Source organism: Micropterus salmoides, unplaced genomic scaffold, assembly GCF_014851395.1.
Source record: "Micropterus salmoides isolate LMB-PRFRI ecotype aquatic unplaced genomic scaffold, ASM1485139v1 Ms_hic_scaffold_22, whole genome shotgun sequence".
Taxonomy (NCBI): Eukaryota; Metazoa; Chordata; class Actinopteri; order Centrarchiformes; family Centrarchidae; genus Micropterus; species Micropterus salmoides.
In genome coordinates, this window is record NW_024041373.1 from 14,075,994 (window position 1) to 14,094,492 (window position 18,499).

General features: G+C 42.1%; 1 protein-coding gene across 1 annotated transcript; it reads left to right on the top strand.

Annotated features, from left to right (window-relative positions):
• The first annotated feature begins 916 nt into the window (after positions 1–916).
• Positions 917–17,104, top strand: ercc6 (excision repair cross-complementation group 6). Its single transcript, XM_038737594.1, has 22 exons — positions 917–1,031; positions 1,555–1,760; positions 1,883–2,111; positions 2,612–2,732; positions 2,830–2,944; positions 4,178–4,895; positions 6,318–6,449; positions 6,984–7,142; positions 8,203–8,338; positions 8,597–8,767; positions 9,024–9,200; positions 10,607–10,723; positions 11,144–11,239; positions 11,978–12,196; positions 12,647–12,757; positions 13,607–13,726; positions 13,919–14,013; positions 14,512–14,654; positions 14,792–15,394; positions 15,527–15,695; positions 15,791–15,869; positions 15,955–17,104. The coding sequence occupies exons 2-22, from the start codon at positions 1,565–1,567 to the stop codon at positions 16,396–16,398; spliced, it is 4,350 nt and encodes a 1,449-aa protein (XP_038593522.1). The 5' UTR covers positions 917–1,031; positions 1,555–1,564; the 3' UTR covers positions 16,399–17,104.
• Positions 17,105–18,499: the final 1,395 nt, after the last annotated feature.

An 18,499-nucleotide genomic window follows, 5' to 3' on the forward strand; every position in this document is an offset into this window, starting at 1 on the left:
TCCGTTTTCCATTGCAGATAGAACCCAGAGATAGTACGTAGCTTGTCGTCATAGCGACGCCACACACAACTGCAGGAAAATATTCAAGCACATTTTTGTTCCGCCGGGCGGTATGGTGGTGCAGTGGTTATCACTGTTACCTCCTAATAAGAAGATCATGGGTTCTAGGCCCGGTTGTCCTGGTCTTTCTGTGTGGAGTTTGCATATTGTCTGCATGATGATGAAGTGGATTTTGTGATGAAATTCCATACGAAAACTGTAAAATATAAAACTTTCTGTTGCTGGCCTCTGTCTGGCGCACGCAATGATGTTGCAGTGAATAGTGAATATTCTCTCTGACCAATCAACAGTCTGTCGTGTTTTCACGTCACATTTTAGTATCTCTCAGCTCACTTGGAACCTTGATGGAGGTGAGGTGATACGAAAAAATGTACCTGGAAGCAGGTACAGGAACAACATTTCTACAATGGAAACCCAAACAAAGGCGAGTCGAGCCAAAGGGCCTCGGCTCAGACTAGCTTGGTTTGAGGGCGTGCTTGACCCCGCTAGCCGCTTGGCAAGCTTTATGCACGTTTTCGTTGTGATGTCACAAGTAAAGGAAGTGAAGGGCTGGACTACAAACGAGCTGTTTTCAAGCCCTTCAGAGCAGAGCTTTCTGTGGGAGATGGGAACTCTCTTTGGGCTGGACTTTGGGCTTTTTCACTTTGCAAACCTGTTACATGCACAAAAAAGATATATAACTCAATAAAGTAGAGGGGGAAAGCCAAAAAGCATAATACCACCTCTTTAAACTAAGGTGGTTCAGTTGAGTTCCTCCAGTTCTTTCTCCACTAAAATAAGTGGTTTCGTGGCGCCATCTAGAGGGCAAGAGTCCCTGCAGCTGTGCGCCAGCAGAGGGCGCTGCCCACCAAGTTAATCACTGAACAGAGAGCACAGACAGAATGCTTTCTCTAGCACCGGAAACCAGGAAGCTTGGCTGGCAATATGACATAAACCGAGCCGGGTGATGATGTTGTGTAACTGCACGTTTTGTAAGTAATATTTGTTATTGTCGCTTCGACACTCGGTTTAACGTACGGAACCTAAACACCGAAAACGCAGTAACGTTATCTGCTTGTAGTATGAATGTGTGTGTAGTTTAATTCAAGTGCTGCTGGTTGCCCAGACAGCTGATGATGTTTGGCTCACTGTTAGCTTAGCAGCCTAGCCACGTAAACAATGGGTGGCTGTTTGTAGCTTAACTTTATGTGAATGTTATAAGGGTATATCTAACCGCTTCTTGTGGTCCATTCTTTGGTTGGAACACGTATTAAAATACGTATTACTGCCTTCTTACGCTCAACGTTTCCAGCTAACGTTATTTCACAGGGTAATTAGCTTGAAGCCAGTTAACCGTTAATGTTGAATAATCCCCAACAGTAAATTAATTAAGTTACAGTTAGATGCTAGACCCCATAATATAAAATAATAAAAGTAGCGCCAGGGCTTAGAAGAGACATGGGTGTTTGCGATCATGTGTTGGTCATCTGATTAACTCACTGACTATGTTTGCAGCTGCATCACTATGCCTGTAGAGGGTTCAGAGGACCAGGTGCCCTCCTCTCTGTCCAACCCTGTCAGTGCTGCCCTTACCCCAGGAGGAGCAGAAGAGGATGGCGCTGCATGGGGCTCAGCGGTCAGCTCTTACCCTGAAAACGGTCAGGGCTCCGAAGCTGCTGCACCCTACCCTGCCAACACTGGACCTGGGGATGGCAACAGCGGTGAGCTATGCAACTCTTTCCCCAAAAGAAAGTCGGGATGACCGTCATGGATAGGTTTGAACAGACTCAAAGTGTCACTGCTGGCCATCTCATTCTTCCATATATTGTCATCTGTGGTACAGGTGGTAAGAGGTCTGGAGCCCTGCTGCAGATCAACCGACAGCGCATCCAAGCAGCATCTGCCAGTTCTGGAGCTCATGAGCTTCATGGTCTTGGTGTGGCTGTATATGACCAGGACGTCCTTGAGCAAGGTGTCCTGCAGCAAGTGGATGAGGCAATCCACGAGGCCAGTCAGGCTGCTGCTAAAGCTGAGGCTGAGAAGGAATACCAGTCTGTGCTCGATGATGTCAGGTAAAGGACAATAACTGCAACAATAGGAGGGCCTGAGCTGGTCTGAGTTTTCCTCTTGGCAATATATTTGTGTTGTGTTGATGTGTTCATGTGCAAGTCCTTCACGTCTTCTTAATATTTTCTGATATCAGCGTCATATAATTAATATATACATTATACAGTATGTGTTTGATATGTTACAATTGCAATGAGACTTTTTTTCTATTACCTTTTAAATAAAACATCATACTTTTTAGAAGCTGTGGTAAATGATCAGTCAGTTCCTCCAACAATTATTTACAGTAATATTTTTGACCTCAGAATTTTAATTACGGGCGGTGCGGTGGTACAGTAGTTATCACTGTTGCCTCACAGCAAGAAGGTCGTGGGTTAAAATACAAAATTAAATTCATAACAAGCGCAGTTGATTTCTCCCAAATCTTAAGACTTGTTTTTGATTTCAAAACAACAAACCTTAAAGGGGTTGATAAATGTTACTCTATTAATGGTGTGTGTTATAGGTCTGTTACAGCGTCACTTAAACATATCAACAAGATTATCGAGCAGCTGTCTCCCTATGCTGCCTCCAGCAAAGATATCAGTAGGAAGATTGAATCTGTCAAACGACAGAAAGAAAACAAGGTAACATACTAAAGATGACAAACCCTTAAATTAACATGATATAAATTGATTGAAGTGACTGTAATGGTGATGATGATGAAAACACCTTTCAATTCAGGAGAAACAGTTGAAGAAAGTCCGAGCAAAACAGAAGCGACTCCAGGCCATTCTTGGAGGAGAGGACACCCAAAGGGTGGAAGCTGAGCTTTTGGCCGAGGATGATGGAGACGAAGGTGAGGTGTCTTTAATTTTAACCTGTGATTTCTTTCCAGTGTGTAGACTAAAATTAGTCACATAAAAAAGTGTTGGTTGCCTGCTTTCTAAAGACAATGTGAAACCAGGGTCATGTTCAGCACTGCCCAAAGTGTAGGAAAACAAAGCAAAAATGGAAACAATGCAAAGCATTAATACCAGTCGCAGTTATGGTGGCCAAGAAGGCTATTCTGTGGCATTCCTCGTTTAAGGAATTGTCAGAAATGATTATAAGCAAAGGCTTCAATACATAGTGGGTGGTAAAACAAAATACAGTCCTTGCTGCAGTGGTTGCTGTTTGGAATATCAAGATGTTCATATATTACATCATCAGCGGATTTCACCCCTGACACAACCACCAATATGTTAAAAGTTGTTGAAAGACGTGCATTTGTGCAAAACATTTTCATATTGAACTCTTCCCCTGATGTTTTCCTTGTGACATCTGGCTGTCATTTGATGTTTGATGTTTTCTCTCCAGTTTATATGGTGGCACTGTTTTCTTCATAACTGTGTACTGTGTTTCCTATTTGATTTATGTGTCTGATGTAAAAACAAATACACCTATTGTTTATCCAGCAGAACCATGATGTACAACATCACAACAAAACATTGTATACTAACACTTCAGCGTAATGTCCGCCATAGCCATAACTAATACATTACCAAATCTGTTTGGCATATGTTATGCTATGTTGTGGCAGAGCTGAACTAAATAGAAATCACCTTCACATCACTGAGGGTTGTGGCTCTTGTGGCAACATATTTAAAAGTTTCAACCTATAAAGGGCAGTGTTGCAGGTATCTTCTGCCAAGTGTGATTCAGTGCTGATTTAACCTTCACCCTTGAACCCACAAGGTTTATCACCTTGAACAAATAAATGTAAATATAACTGTTGCTGCATACATAAAGGGAACCTTTGAGGTTTTCTTGTAAACAAAAACAGATATTTTTTCTTCAGTATTCTCACCTCAGTGTGCTGTGTGCATCCTTTAGGCCTGACAGATGTGTTTAGTGCATCTCCTTCCTCATAAAACATGAACAGAAACCTGCTTGCATGCATGCATCTTCGTCCTCATGTGCGTGCAAGAGACACAAACAAAACGGGCACCTGCTACTCAAACATTGCTCCATTGGCTACTAGTGGTTAAAAACTTGTGCATCAAAATTCTGTATCTAACCCCGCTTCATGTGTGTGTGTGTGTTGTACCAGAAGCCGGGCCGTCCACATTGGGCAGCATGCTCATGCCCTCTCAGGAGACCGAATGGGAGGAGCTTATACGGACAGGTCACATGACCCCTTTTGGAACACGAATCCCACAGAAGGAGGAAAAGAAGGAGCCTCGAAAAGTGATGCTTGTTGAGAACTCTGCCTTTGACCAGTACTTGACGGACCAGGCCAAGTTAGCTATTGAGAGGAAGAGAGTCCCTCTTCTAAAGAAGAAGAGGAGCTCCGGACTCTGCCCTAATGAAGAGGCCAGGGGAAAAAACAACAGAATTGTTTCCTCTTCCAAGGATAAAAAAATTAAGAAGCGCATGCGAAAGCTACAGATAACAGCTCTGAAGGCCCATCCTAAGGCTCGACCCAAGCCTGAGCCACAGCTCCCTAAACCAAGGAGGAAGCATCACAATGAGGGAGAAGTGACAGACAGCGAGGGTTCAGAGTACCTGCCCAGTGATGAAGGCATAGATCCTGACCAAGTGGAAAGAGAAGACATGGAGGAGGGCTTTGGGTCGGATGACGAAGAAGAGTATGAGTTGAAACCATACAAGAGAAAAACTGAAGGGAAGGGGAGGAAGAAAGGAAAGAAAAAACAGGAGAGTGAGGAAGAATACTGCCCTGAGAGTTCAGATGAAGAGCAGGATGAGAAGGGTAAAGCCAAAAAATGCAAAGACGACGGAGATGTGGAGTACTACAGACAGCGAATAAGGTACAATCAACTACTTGCTGCTGTAAACTTGTAGAAAAGACTGGTTATTTTGGTCCCTGGTTTTGTAATTTGTTTTCAGTTTGTAAACAGTAGATTTATTCTTGGAATTATAGTTTGGATGCGAAGGTGCGAGAACTTTTCATCAGCAAGTCTTCTAAAGAGAAAGCACACATCCGCGCCTGTAAATGACATGCTCAACAAACACCAGATTGAGCCTTTAAGTTTGCATCACATTTGCACTGGCAGTGGTGCAAATGCCCTATTGTTATTCCATTTAGTTAAAGAGAAAAGCAGTCGGTTTCTGCTGGCTCCATAGTGCAGAAGGAGAGTTAATCCCAGATGAGATTGGCAGCTGTTTCTTGACTAAGCAAATTCACTCCCTGTTCTTCTTCTCTCTCTGCTCTCACACTGGCCTAATTATCCTCCTGCACATGGTCTTATACACTCACTCACTCTAATGCTCAAATTAATGGAAGAGCAGCCCTAATGAGATTTCATATTTATAGCTGCCAAATAAATTGTGTTGGCATGTGTCCTTTTTCTACAGTGCAGTGATTGAATGTCAATTCAACAGCATAGACACGGCATGGATGGTGAGGCTAGCTTATATGAGGAATGATATTATTAGAGCGGGGTGGTATTTGTAGTTGGGTGGGGGGTGGAGTGGGGGCAGAAAAGTGTAATTAACTGAACCAATGCTTAGTCTTGACTTAATTAGAGAGTGTGGTCTCCCAGGCCCAGCTAAAGGACCAGTTCCGTGGCAGGGTGACAAGACCAGGCCCAAATGAAGATGGATTCTTATCCTCTCCACCTCGCACCTTTCTGGGGAACACGCACTACTAATTGTCTGTATCAATCTTCATTTGCTACGCGACGACTGTGCCTCTAACTGCCCTCTCTCCTGCACCATTAAAACTCTTCTCCTTTACATTTCCCTTTTTGCTGTAGATGTTCCGCCGCTCAAGGGAAATACCCACTACTCAAAACGTTTGCTATGCATACACCTGTATAGGCAAATCTTTAAATAAGTGCAAGAGGTACGAATGGGACATTCATCTATTAATCCATTCTCTGAACCTGCCTACCCTGTTTAGGGTTGCATGTTACTGGACAGATCCCAGTATGATCAGGATGGCAGGGTACACCACGACAGATCAATAGTCGATGACAGGGCTAATAAAGAGAAGTGAAACAGAATTCACTTGAAATGTCTCACTCTTTTCAAGCTTGCAAATTAGAAAATTATTTTCATTTTGGATGTATAACACAGTATCAAACGCTAAATGTTGAAACTGACAGTTGCCTCTGTTTGCTAATTTTGACTGAACCCCCCCCCATGAAGTCTTCACAGTAAAAAAGAGAAATGCTTTTTACCACTACATGTGCCAGAAATTCATTAGTATGTGCTTATTGTCTTACTAGGAGATGGAAGCGACAACGTCTTCAAGAAAGGGAGGCGAAGAGAGAAAGAGGCGAGGAGCTTACAGATGACAGTGATGAAGAATTTGATGAAGGCTTCAAAGTGCCGGGTTTCCTCTGGAAAAAACTTTTTAAGTAAGTTCAATGTGACACTTTGACTAACATCTGTAAAACAATAGTGTATAAAAGAATATCTGTGTACTTTCTCTGGTGTCTTAGTCTACAACACGCCCACTGCTTGTAACAACCTTTGTCTTGAAATCATAAAGATAAACCAAAGACTCTTTAATCAAGACACCTTAAACTTCATTTACTGCTACTATAGGTCACTAGCATTCATTGGGAAGTCATTTGGTCAGTCTGTTGTTTTAAAATTATGGCATCACCTTGAGTTTAGCTTAGTTGTTAAATATAGGTTTTCTAAGTCAGCCTCTAATTATGATTGTGTCTGTTCAGAACTTCTCTCATGTTATTTGGCCGGCCTTGTCTTTCTCAAAACATCACGTTTGTTATAATTTACTCTACTCATTTTTTCCCCATGGTCTTAACAAAAGAAAAGTCCATTGTCACTGTAATAAAATGTACTTTTGGAATGCAAGTACATCACTGCTGTATCTGGTAGGAATTCTGTAATTTGCTTAGACACTTACTGGAAACCATAATTGTCAGGTACCAGCAGACAGGTGTGCGGTGGATGTGGGAACTCCACTGTCAGCAGGCAGGAGGCATCCTGGGAGACGAGATGGGGTTGGGTAAAACCATCCAGGTCATCTGCTTTCTGGCTGGACTGAGCTACAGCAAACTGAGGACCAGAGGATCCAACTACAGGTAGAGAGAGAGAGACACACACACACACACACACACACACACACACACACACACACACACACACACACACACACACACACACACACACACACACACACACAAACAAACAAATTGCGGCCAGAGACTGTGTGTCTGTATGGTATGAATATTTGATTAGGGGGATTTCTGCTTGAGAGTGTTCATCTGAATTATTAAACATGTTTCAATTATCAGGCTCTTCACTTTCTTACTGCAGAGAAAACACTGACACACTGTGTTTGTGTGTTTGAGTGAGAGTGTGTTACAGAACAGTTGAGTGTCTTCATGAAAACTTAAAATTAATTTTGGTCTCATGAAGTGGGGGTGGAGCAGGTGTGGGACAACAAATCAACAATGGAAAACATGATGTGGTGGTGGTCATAATCTGGTTTTACTGCGCAAACGACATTTAGGAGGTGGAGCTTCCCTCATGGTCAATGCTCTGTCTGCTATAGACGCCCACAAATTGATTGCTTGCAAACTCAATTATGGCCAAGTATCAATAGCTTCCACGAGGCAGAGTTTCATACCAGCTGTGTGTGTGTGTGTGTGTGTGTGTGTGTGTGTGTGTGTGTGTGTGTGTGTGTGTGTGTGTGTGTGTGTGTGTGTGTGTGTGTGTGTGTGTGTGTGTGTGTGTGTGTGTGTGTGTGTGTGTGTGTGTGTGTGTGTGTGTGTGTTTGACAAAGCTCTTGTAAATCTTGACACAGGAGATGAGCATGTGTCCATTAATTTGTAATACACAGAGAGCAAATACAGCCTTGTAGTAAGATCATTCAGCTGCATTATTGTACCTGGATACTCATGCTTACTCTTTTTCCCTTGTGCCTGAATGCATCACACATTCTACATGAAAGCAAAGCACATTTTAATTTTCTCTTATTGGGTATACCTTTATTTTCTGTAATGTGGTTTAGAAATGATAACTTTAATTTACTAATGAAATTTGCTGAGGTTATCCAATCTTAAATGAACCGTGAGTTCCCTTGTTACCCATCTTAAAGGTTTGAGATTAAACATCTCTGCACTGTGTGTTTGGCTGTAGATATGTTGGCCTCGGCCCGACGGTCATCGTGTGCCCAGCTACAGTCATGCATCAGTGGGTAAAGGAGTTTCACACCTGGTGGCCTCCTTTCAGAGTCGCTGTGCTACATGAAACCGGCTCGTTCACCAGCAACAAGGTAATTGTTTATTTGTGTGTGTTGGATTTTCATATTCATAATTCAGTTAGAAAGAATCCTACAGGGTCTTTTGTTCCTCTGGGGGGCACTAGAGGTCTGTTTATACAGCAGTATCTCCTAACCTTCTCCCCTCTTCCCCTCTCTCCTCATACCACACTAAAGTAGATGCCCTAGTTTGACACTCAAGTTACCAGAGTTGGTTAGTAATTGCACTGATGAAAATCTGTATTGGTCAATGTGGTTTTTTTTCTGTTGCAGGAAAAACTTATTCCAGAAATAGCATCATGTCATGGTATCCTGATAACTTCATATTCAGCTGTGAGGAATATGCAAGACACCCTGCAGCGCTACGACTGGCATTACATTATACTGGATGAAGGCCATAAGATCAGGAATCCAAATGCTAGAGTTACCATTGCCTGCAAACAGGTATTGTTTCAGACACATTCATGAACACACATTTTAATCACAACACTTGAAGTATCCATGCAGTAGTATGGGTGTGTATATGTGTCAATTATTATTAGATTCTCCCTCTCTACATTCCTATGCACCATCAGAGCTTATGGATCTACCTGGAAGCTATTTACTTCCATTCGTTCTTGTACAGCAACATCAAACGTGCTGGAACATCACATCGATCTTTAGGAAAATTTAACGTACATTCTCTTTTCCCCCTTTGTAGTTTCGCACTCCCCACAGGTTCATCCTGTCAGGCTCTCCCATGCAGAACAATTTGAAGGAGCTGTGGTCTCTGTTTGACTTTGTCTTCCCCGGCAAACTGGGGACATTGCCTGTCTTTATGGAGCAGTTCTCTGTGCCAATCACCATGGGAGGATACAGCAACGCCTCACCTGTACAGGTACTGGAACGCACGCACAAGCACAAGCACAATTAGGGTTTGTTTAAAGTCTGCTCCTTAATCCTTCCCCTCGTGTTTAAACTATGAAGGTTTGGTGTGCAATAACTATCACGAAATGTCACCCCATTTGAGACTTGAAACATTTACAGAAGATAAGAACAAAGCAAAAAAGTATAAAGACCGACCATCATGGTCATCGTGCTCCATCCTGTGTATTTTGGATTGTACAAGCATTTTTATTTGAAGTTAGAACAAAGTATGGTAATTCGATGAATCCATCAACCAACTAAACCTATAGCATGGGGGGCCGAGCAATGAAATGTCACTTGACAACACTTCTCATACACATGCATGTTTGCACAATTTTGGAGAGCAAGAAGGCAGCAAGTCAGAAGGAGAGATAGTGGAGCAACAGAGCCATTAAGTGCAGTGCAGAATAATGTAGGCCCATGCAAAGGAACTTCAGTACATCCCTAGTGTGTTTGAGAGAGGGAGAGGCTAAAGTGGAGAGCCAGTGAGCTAAATTGTAGCCCTTTGTCATTAGTGTTCAGTCGTTAATAACCCACTGACTGTATGGATTTAATTATTTAAGCTGGCTATTGATGCTTCTTCCGCTGTCGATAATAAAAACCTTTACTAATTATTAATGTTATTAAATGGTCAAAGAGGGCTAAGCTCTGCTGCCTTATCCTCTTCTCGAAATTCTCAGAGCAGCATAGCGGGCCCTCGGCTGTTCATGTGTATGTACAACCAGACGTATGTAAAAGCGTATGCAGGTGGGGTGGGGCTGCATGAGCTTGTGGATGTGGGATCCATTACTGAAGCATGTGTTTGCATCCCCATGTGAATCCAGTCAGCAGCTTGTTCAGAGATCACTGGATCATCTGCTGCCCTTCTCTTTTTCTTTTCCACTCTGACCTACATTGAGCCCTAAATCCCACCGTGTTATTGTCCCCTCCAGCTTTGCTGAGTATGTCTTTGATCTTTCTGTGGACCCCCAGTGAGTTAATGTTTAAAAGGCTAACTGACCTTTAGCACTGACTCTGGATGAGATGTAGCAGGACATTTGCAGTGGGGCTCCTAGTGTGGGGTGGGACTGAGTGTTTCTCAAGCTCCCTCTCTGTTTCCAATGGAGCTGGCCAGGAGCACTGATGAAAGAGGAGGGCTTGGTCCCTCAAGACCAACAGCTCTCCGGTCAATGTTTAATGGCTTGTGCTGCTGAGAGAGACAGCAACATGAGGGGAGGTGAGAGAGGGTGGAAGAGGGGCTTAACGACAATCACGCCTCTGGAAACATCCACGCTGACAGGTGTGAGTGTTGACGTGGTTGTTTGATTGAACTGAATGTTGCTTATGTTCCAAAGCCCTTTGTTTGTGCCAAAAGGTTGAACTGCTGTTGCTTTTCAGGTCCAGACGGCGTTTAAGTGTGCAAGTGTGCTGAGGGACACCATAAATCCTTACCTGCTCAGAAGAATGAAGGCCGACGTCAAAGCCAACCTCTCCTTACCTGACAAAAATGAGCAGGTATTCATTATACTCCAAGATATTTGATCTTGTTCTATTGTTGTATTGAACAGCCTCTCACGCCTGGATCTCTAAACAGGGGAGGTGTTTATCTGATTGGATGTGACTGCATGTGCCATGTCTAAGGAGTATTTGACAAATCTGCGTGGCCCTTGTCAGGTGAAGCCAGCTAATAAAGTAGTAAAGTAAAAGGAGCAGGTATTCATTAAGGTGGCCGGTCCCTGGTCTGCCCTCGCGGCTGACGTTGGTTGACTCCTCAGTCCACTTCAGCTCATTAAGTCAATCCCTCAGGACAGCAGTGGCTCCAAAAACACGTTGCTTCCCTCTAATTTCTCTTCTCACATACTGCACTTCATGATGGGGCTTTAAAGTGGATGTCATTACGTGTGTGTGTGTGTGTGTGTGTGTGTGTGTGTGTAGGTTCTGTTTTGCAGATTAACAGAGGAACAGCGGCAGGTGTATCAGAACTTCTTAGATTCCAAAGAGGTCTACCAGATACTAAACGGGGACATGCAGGTAAGCTTCACTTTCATAGTTAAAGCAGGTTCACTGTGTTTGTTGCTTTGTGTTGACCCACACTGCATTACAAGGACAAGTAGGGGAAACTGTTTGTTGAGGAGAAGACTTCCAGGAACAAGACTTTCCTTATTCATTATTTAACCTCCTATCTGATGAATATTAGTTCTCCTCTCTGGCTCACAGGCATTAGTGTGTATTTTTCTGGTACACTTATAGAACAACACCTTGACTTGGCATCAGTGGAATTACATTTTTAGGTGTGCAAATTTTGTTAAACCCCTAATAGCTTGACTTTAGTGCTCTTTAAGATACTGTGCAGTTGTACTTCTCACATTAGCCAGACCCTGGAGAGAGAGACTCGACCATTTATCACCATTGACCAAATGGACGTGGTTGGAGAGCCAGGGGTGACCACAGCAGATTGAGGATACACAAACACAGACACACACACACATGCTCTTATAGACATATTCACTGGTCACTCTCAGTCCATTAACCACCATTACTAATGCAGTGACCGTTTGGGCCTTCATCAAGAAACACTGCCTTTATTGTCCGTAAATAAATTATGTAACTCATTCATGTATACTAATGTAAATGTGTTTATTTGTTTAAAGGTTAAAAGCTGTAAAATGCAGTGAAATCGACCAACCGTTATACCACTTTTGTCATCTGTCACCAACTTTTGTGAGTTTTGTGTTCACGTCTATTTAAGAACCTTTTGTTGCTTTGTAGGTATTCTCAGGTTTGATAGCGCTACGTAAGATCTGCAACCACCCGGACCTTTTCTCGGGCGGCCCCCGGATGTTGCGGGGAATCCCAGAGGACCAGCTAACTGAGGAGGAACACTTTGGCTTTTGGAAGCGCTCAGGCAAGCTGATAGTGGTGGAGTCTCTGCTCCGTCTCTGGTTCAAGCAGGGTCACAGAGTCCTGCTCTTCACTCAGTCTAGACAGGTTAGGAATATGCTCCTCCAACTTTCTGATTCGCACATCAATCACTTTGCTAAAATAGCACTTTATATATAAATAATATATTTTTAATTTGTTTATTGTATGTATTGATGTAGTATGACAAGACATGTCATTTCACACAACATTGTAAATGTTGTCTCTGTATTTTCTGCTGGCTACGTACTGTGTGTGTGTGTGTGTGTGTGTGTGTGTGTGTGTGTGTGTGTGTGTGTGTGTGAGGCCCCAGCTGTTGCAGCCAATACCAATGAGATTATACCTCAGAGGGAACCTGAGACCCTCCCTGTCGGTATCTCTGTGCATGTAATATTAATCTGCTCTAATCCTTTTAGAGATGATCCAAACCTCACCCCCTCTTTTCCTCTCTGTGTTTCTCTTGCTTTCTTCCTTTTCGCATTGTTTTTCTGATGTCTTTATGGTATCTCTCCTTTCCAGATGTTGGACATCTTTGAGGTATTTGTGAGGGAGAAAAACTACTTGTACCTGAAAATGGACGGCACTACTGCAATAGCTTCCCGACAGCCCCTCATCGCTCGCTACAACGAGGTAAGGATTAGTCTTCCCTAATGGCTCTGAGTGTTTCCCCATGAAAATCCCGTCCTGAGGGACACAATGCTTCAGTGGGACCCGGCACACCCTGAGGTGGAAACACTAATTGATGGCAATCTGTTGTTCAAACTTGGTGTACCTTTTGTCTCTGTACTGAAATACAGATATGTGAAAATATCACTGAGCATTATAACAATGTCTGTGTATCTTCAGAATAAATTATTTTAAAGGACAGTTATTATACAGTGATTAAACTTTCCGATTCTGTTCAGATGGAAAGCAAGCGGAATCATCAGTATTTTTGGAATTTAATGTGTTAAAACTGGGGTAGGCAGTTTATTTCGCAAGCATTTTTTGTTGAAATTCTCTTTACATCCCGACATCAATCACTAAATCAAATGTTCTTACACTGTCTATCTCGGGACTGTAATTTCAATCAGACCAAGCGCACTCACTGTGCATGAAATGTGTTTTGGGGGTGTGGCTTTGGAAGGAGGCCTAAAGGGAGGGGGTGGGACTTCTCAGTTGGGTACTTTCAAAATCTACCTATCTCTTGCTAGTTTCTCCACTGTTGCCTACACCAGCTTAAATATCTAAGTGTGATCAAAATTTACAATTTTTGTGGCAATTTGAAATTAAAGTTTTCTTCTCTATTGAGAGAATTAAAACAACAAAAAGCCGTGTTTAGATTTAGTGATTTTATTCTATTTAAATATGGTTTAATTTTATTAGTTAACAATTTACTAATGTAATGTATTCATGTAATTATTGAAGGGAATATAAAACTGTGATCATGATGTTCATTAATCACTCACATTTTTTCCCCTTGCCCTCTGTTTCTTACAGGACAAATCCATTTTTATCTTCTTGTTGACCACTAAAGTCGGAGGTCTGGGAGTCAATCTGACTGGAGCCAACAGAGTCATCATCTATGACCCAGACTGGAACCCCAGTACCGACACACAGGTTAGACAGATACACGTGCTCAATAGTTCAGATAAAATAATGACTAGGTGCTTTATTTCTCATGGCTTTTTATTATTCTACCTATGTGCTTGCATTATTTGCAACTTAACATTACCTACATTTCCAGTTGAACAGCAGCTTTTTCTGCCTCTGTTTCAGATTATTTATTTGAATGTATTTTGTTGTTTAAAGGCACGGGAGCGAGCATGGAGGATCGGTCAGAAGCAGCAAGTGACGATCTATAGACTGCTGACTGCAGGGACCATCGAAGAGAAAATCTACCACAGGTCAGAGTTCAGTTTTTCTTTTAATGTTTGGCCATAAACCCTTCTTCACAGAACTGAATTAAAAAGAAGTTTAAAAATTCCTGCACTGACTTTTGTGCTTACTCTCACCCAGTCTTACATTTTAGTTGTCTTTCCATTGACTTCACATGTTCATGAATATTGGTAATAACAAGACTAATTGCTCACATCACTGCTGTATTACCACTTGCACTATCCCAGTCCTCAGTAATTGAAAAGCTTTCCTGCATTATTAAATGGCCAATCAAGGACTTCTAAACTGTTGCTCTGTTTGGTTTGGGTCTGTAAAGTGCTTTCAAAAAGCAAGTTTGAAGAACTGCAGGGATTCTATTTTGATACCTACAGTAGTGCGGTTAACTAATTTTCTCATCCATCAGCCAAACTACTCTGTGGTGACAGAGGATCAGGGTTGCCTGCTGAGGTAAAATAGCAAATTACACACAAGTATCTAATTCTGCATTTTTATCTGTTGTAATTCAGGCAAATATTCAAACAGTTTCTGACCAATCGTGTTCTGAAGGACCCCAAACAAAGACGGTTCTTCAAGTCTAACGACATCTATGAGCTCTTCACCCTTTCTGACCCTGGATCTCAGGGAACAGAGACCAGTGCCATATTTGCAGGTTTGCAGATTTTTCTTTGTTTATTTTGTTCTTACCAGAGAAACATTTTATTGTCTTATTATTAGATTATATGAATCTTTTTCAAAAATATGTTTGAAAGAATTTAACTAACTTGTTTTGTTTTTGTTCTCATACAGGTACAGGTTCTGATGTCAAAGCACCCAAAAAACCTGAAAGGCCAAGGCCATCTCACACGGTGAACCATGGCAGCCATGTACATAAACACTCCTCTGCAAACCATAATGAAATTGGTGCCGACAGCCAACACTCCTCAACAAACATTCCTGCATTAAGAGATGGAAAAGCTTCTCTGTGCAGTAAAAACTCTCAGGGTAAACCAAATGTCCCAACCGACAGTCAAGGCACCAACCAAAATGGCGAGGATGTAGAGCAAAATATTCCAGCAAATACACAGCATATAGGGAAAAATAACGGAGACTGGGATGGAGCCGAGCCATCATTCAAAAACTCAAACTCATCCAGCACTCACCAACACAGAGACGAACACTCTGCCCTAACTAGCCCACAGAAACACAGAGAAAAAAGGAAGCACTGCAACTCAGCTAACTCAGACAAACATCAGAAGCGCAAACACTCCCAGGATGCTCGGTTTGAAGGACACCGCATATCTCACTTGGTGAAAAAAAGGACGTATAAGAAAGCGGAGAGTGAAGACAATGAAACAGGAGACCAGAAGAAATCAGACGATTATGTCTTATCAAAGCTCTTCAAGAAATCTGGTAGGCTTTTTGTGCACAAACCTTATCAGTCATATCAAACATGGGTAATTTAGTAAGTCTTGCGAAACAGTAAGCTTCTTTTTTAACTATTTCTTTAACTTTTTGTTACTCGTCTTCCTCTGTCTTCTTCAGGTATCCACAGTGTGATGCAGCATGATACCATCATGGAGTCCTCCAACCCTGACTATGTTCTTGTGGAGGCAGAAGCCAACAGGGTGGCCAAAGATGCCCTGAAAGCTCTTAAGATTTCCCGCCAACAAAGCAGGCTGTGCTACAATAGACCCCCTCCTCCACCTGCAAGGTACACTATCTCACTGCCTCAGCGGTTGTTTAGAGCTTTACTAATCTCATTTAAAACAAACTATATCTAAGTTTTCCCGTTGTTTGTTATCTTAGGAAACGGTTTGGACAAAAGAAGAATTCTCTCCTGGTTGCACCTACTGTTCAGTCTGTCCCTACTCCGGGCAAATGCAAGGTAACAGCAGTGTATTGTGAAAAGATATGCAGGATAGTTACAGCAGTTATTTTGCATCTGAGATAACATCTGTTTCTCTCTTTAGGATGCTGCTATTATAAAGAAATCTCTGTCAAAGAAGCCTGGCTCAGGAGCTCATTTCAGTGGAGAGGGGCCAGAAACTGAATCAAACTCCGCCCCACTCTCCTCCTCCTCCCTGCTTGCCAAGATGAGAGTCCGTAATCACCTCAGCCTGCCCTCCAGCCAAAGAGAAGAGGAAGAGGAGGACGGCTCTTCAGCTCCAGGAACGAGCTCCCCCCCAGCTCCGCCCACTGAGCATGACGAGCTGTTGGTGGATCTGCGCAACTTCGTAGCCTTTCAGGCGAATGTGGACGGACAGGCCACCACCCAGGAAGTGCTGGAGTATTTCAAACCAAGACTGACCCAGAAGCAGGCACCAGTCTTCAGAGAACTGCTGAGGAGCATCTGTGACTTCCACAGGACATCTGGTCAGGAGGGCATCTGGAGACTGAAGGAGCACTTCCGCTGAGTGAGGCACAGATGAAACTGGAGGAATCCCAACTGTGATGCATATTTAAGTACTTCTAAGCTATGAATCTGTAGAGTTCAAGCCTACAAGATCAACCTGTTTTTCTTGATGTTTTTTTATGTTGTTTTGATGTCTGTCTAACAAAACTACATCGGTCATATTATTGTATGTTTTGAAAGGACCATATTGTCGCAAAGCCATTTTACTGTACAGTGGGCGAGCTCATGAACTAATTTGATTATCTGTTAATTATCAGTTAACAAAGTTTTGAAGGGAAAGTTCGTTGTAATGTACAATTTGTTTCAGCTGCAATGTGAATCAATTTTTTGCTTGTTCAAGCATTACTGCAATTGCTTCTGTTGTTTTATTGCTTCTGTCTGTTGTTGATTGTACCTGGTATACTTGAATTCACTTATTTTGTATTTGCCTGAAAGCTAAAACTGTATTACATTTGATAATGCTTTAAAAATTTGTACCTGAACAGTCTCACTTGTAACAGATTTTGTTATATGTTTCTATAAAAAAATAATAGGGGAGTAGTGTGTCATTTTGTATGTATGACCAAATTAAATATAGGTGTTGGTAGATTTTGTAATGTACTATAGTATGAGTGGAGCATGGGGGGCCTTAAACTGAAAAAATGGCAAAAAGAGTTCTGTTGCTGCCATGTTTTATAGAAAATAAAAAGCTTGTGATGCAGCAGTGATTTATAACTGTTTTTTTCTTGTATGGTACTTCTACATAGTAAAGGAAGAGCTATTTAATTAAGAAGAAACATGTTTAAAAAATGTTTTATTTTAAACTAGATGAGCAGCCCATAAACAGGTTATAGAGTAAATAATTGACAGTTTTGGGCATATTTTCCCAGTTTGTGATAAATTTCCATATTTTATTTTTACTAACAGTGGAAGATTTACACATTTTAATATAATTTGTTATATCAGAATTTGATATAATTAAGATCACACTCCTAAAAAGATCATTATGGAGTGTGGGACTGTGGTGCTGACCAAGGTCCTGAAATGCAGTCCGGTTGGCAAACTATAGAAATCCTGTAAACATGGGACCCACAATCTGCAAACCCTAGTTAAAGTTAACTTGTAAAATTGTCTCTAACCAACGACGATGAGAGTGTAATTTCATTTAGCCATTTAAGCAATCATCAGAGGATGGATAGGAAAGGCGCTGACAGGAAGCAGATACACACACACACACCAAGCCTGCACTCTTGTCAGAGTTGTCTAGACCAAATATTGGGATAAAGTTATCAGCCGTTATTTGATTTCAATTTTCTCCACGCACCTCGCCGAGGTCATAATAACAACTTTATTTTCAGTGGTGCATAAATTAATTACGCGCATTTAATAACTAAAATATCATTATATTCCCCCTTTAATAACATAAACGCTGCACGCCAGGGAAACCCTTAATAGCGCGGGGCCCTGTAACTGGCCATTATCCGCCTGTAATGATATTACAGAACCAATTACGCGCCATTAGAAGGGATTTTCTGCACTTTATGTGGTTTAGTCCAATCCCGCTCTCCTCTTCTAAATTTCAGCTGCTTCTCGAAGCCTCATTTTGCCTCCACCTCCGAGACGCATGGCGTCTGCGCTCTGCCGTCCCAGATGCGCTTTAAAACTAATTGAAAGGGTCCCGCAGCAGATCATTTATCTGAGGAAGCGAAATAAATCGCAGGACCCCTTGCTGTGAACAAAATCAAAAATTTGGCCTTGTGAGTGTTCTACATGCACAACCCCTTGTAAAGTGGACCCCCTAACACACCCTGACGAGCAATTAACCCACCCGACAGTCAATCTAAAACCCAAAAGCAGTCATCCTCCTTTTTTTAATATATGAAAGAACCAAATAAAAAGTGCAGCGGGTATGTGTGCATGTTTATGGTTAGGGAATATGCTTGACTCTGGAATAACAATCACTTGTGATGAATTTTTTTGGCACCAGAGCAGAGCTGCCGTTTGCCACCCTGGGTATATCTCCCCACTCCCTGTTCTTTCTATCTTTCTCTGACACACACACACATACACGTTCACACACACGCACACACACACACACACACACACACACACACACACACACA

What these genes read in the sequence shown, in the direction of transcription:
- ercc6 (XM_038737594.1), top strand. Translation starts at nt 1,565, where the DNA reads ATGCCTGTAGAGGGTTCAGAGGACCAGGTGCCCTCCTCTCTGTCCAAC. An exon ending in TTACCATTGCCTGCAAACAG is followed by an intron (nt 8,768 to 9,023) that starts GTATTGTTTCAG and finishes CCCCCTTTGTAG; the next exon opens with TTTCGCACTCCCCACAGGTT. An exon ending in TCTTCACTCAGTCTAGACAG is followed by an intron (nt 12,197 to 12,646) that starts GTTAGGAATATG and finishes TCTCCTTTCCAG; the next exon opens with ATGTTGGACATCTTTGAGGT.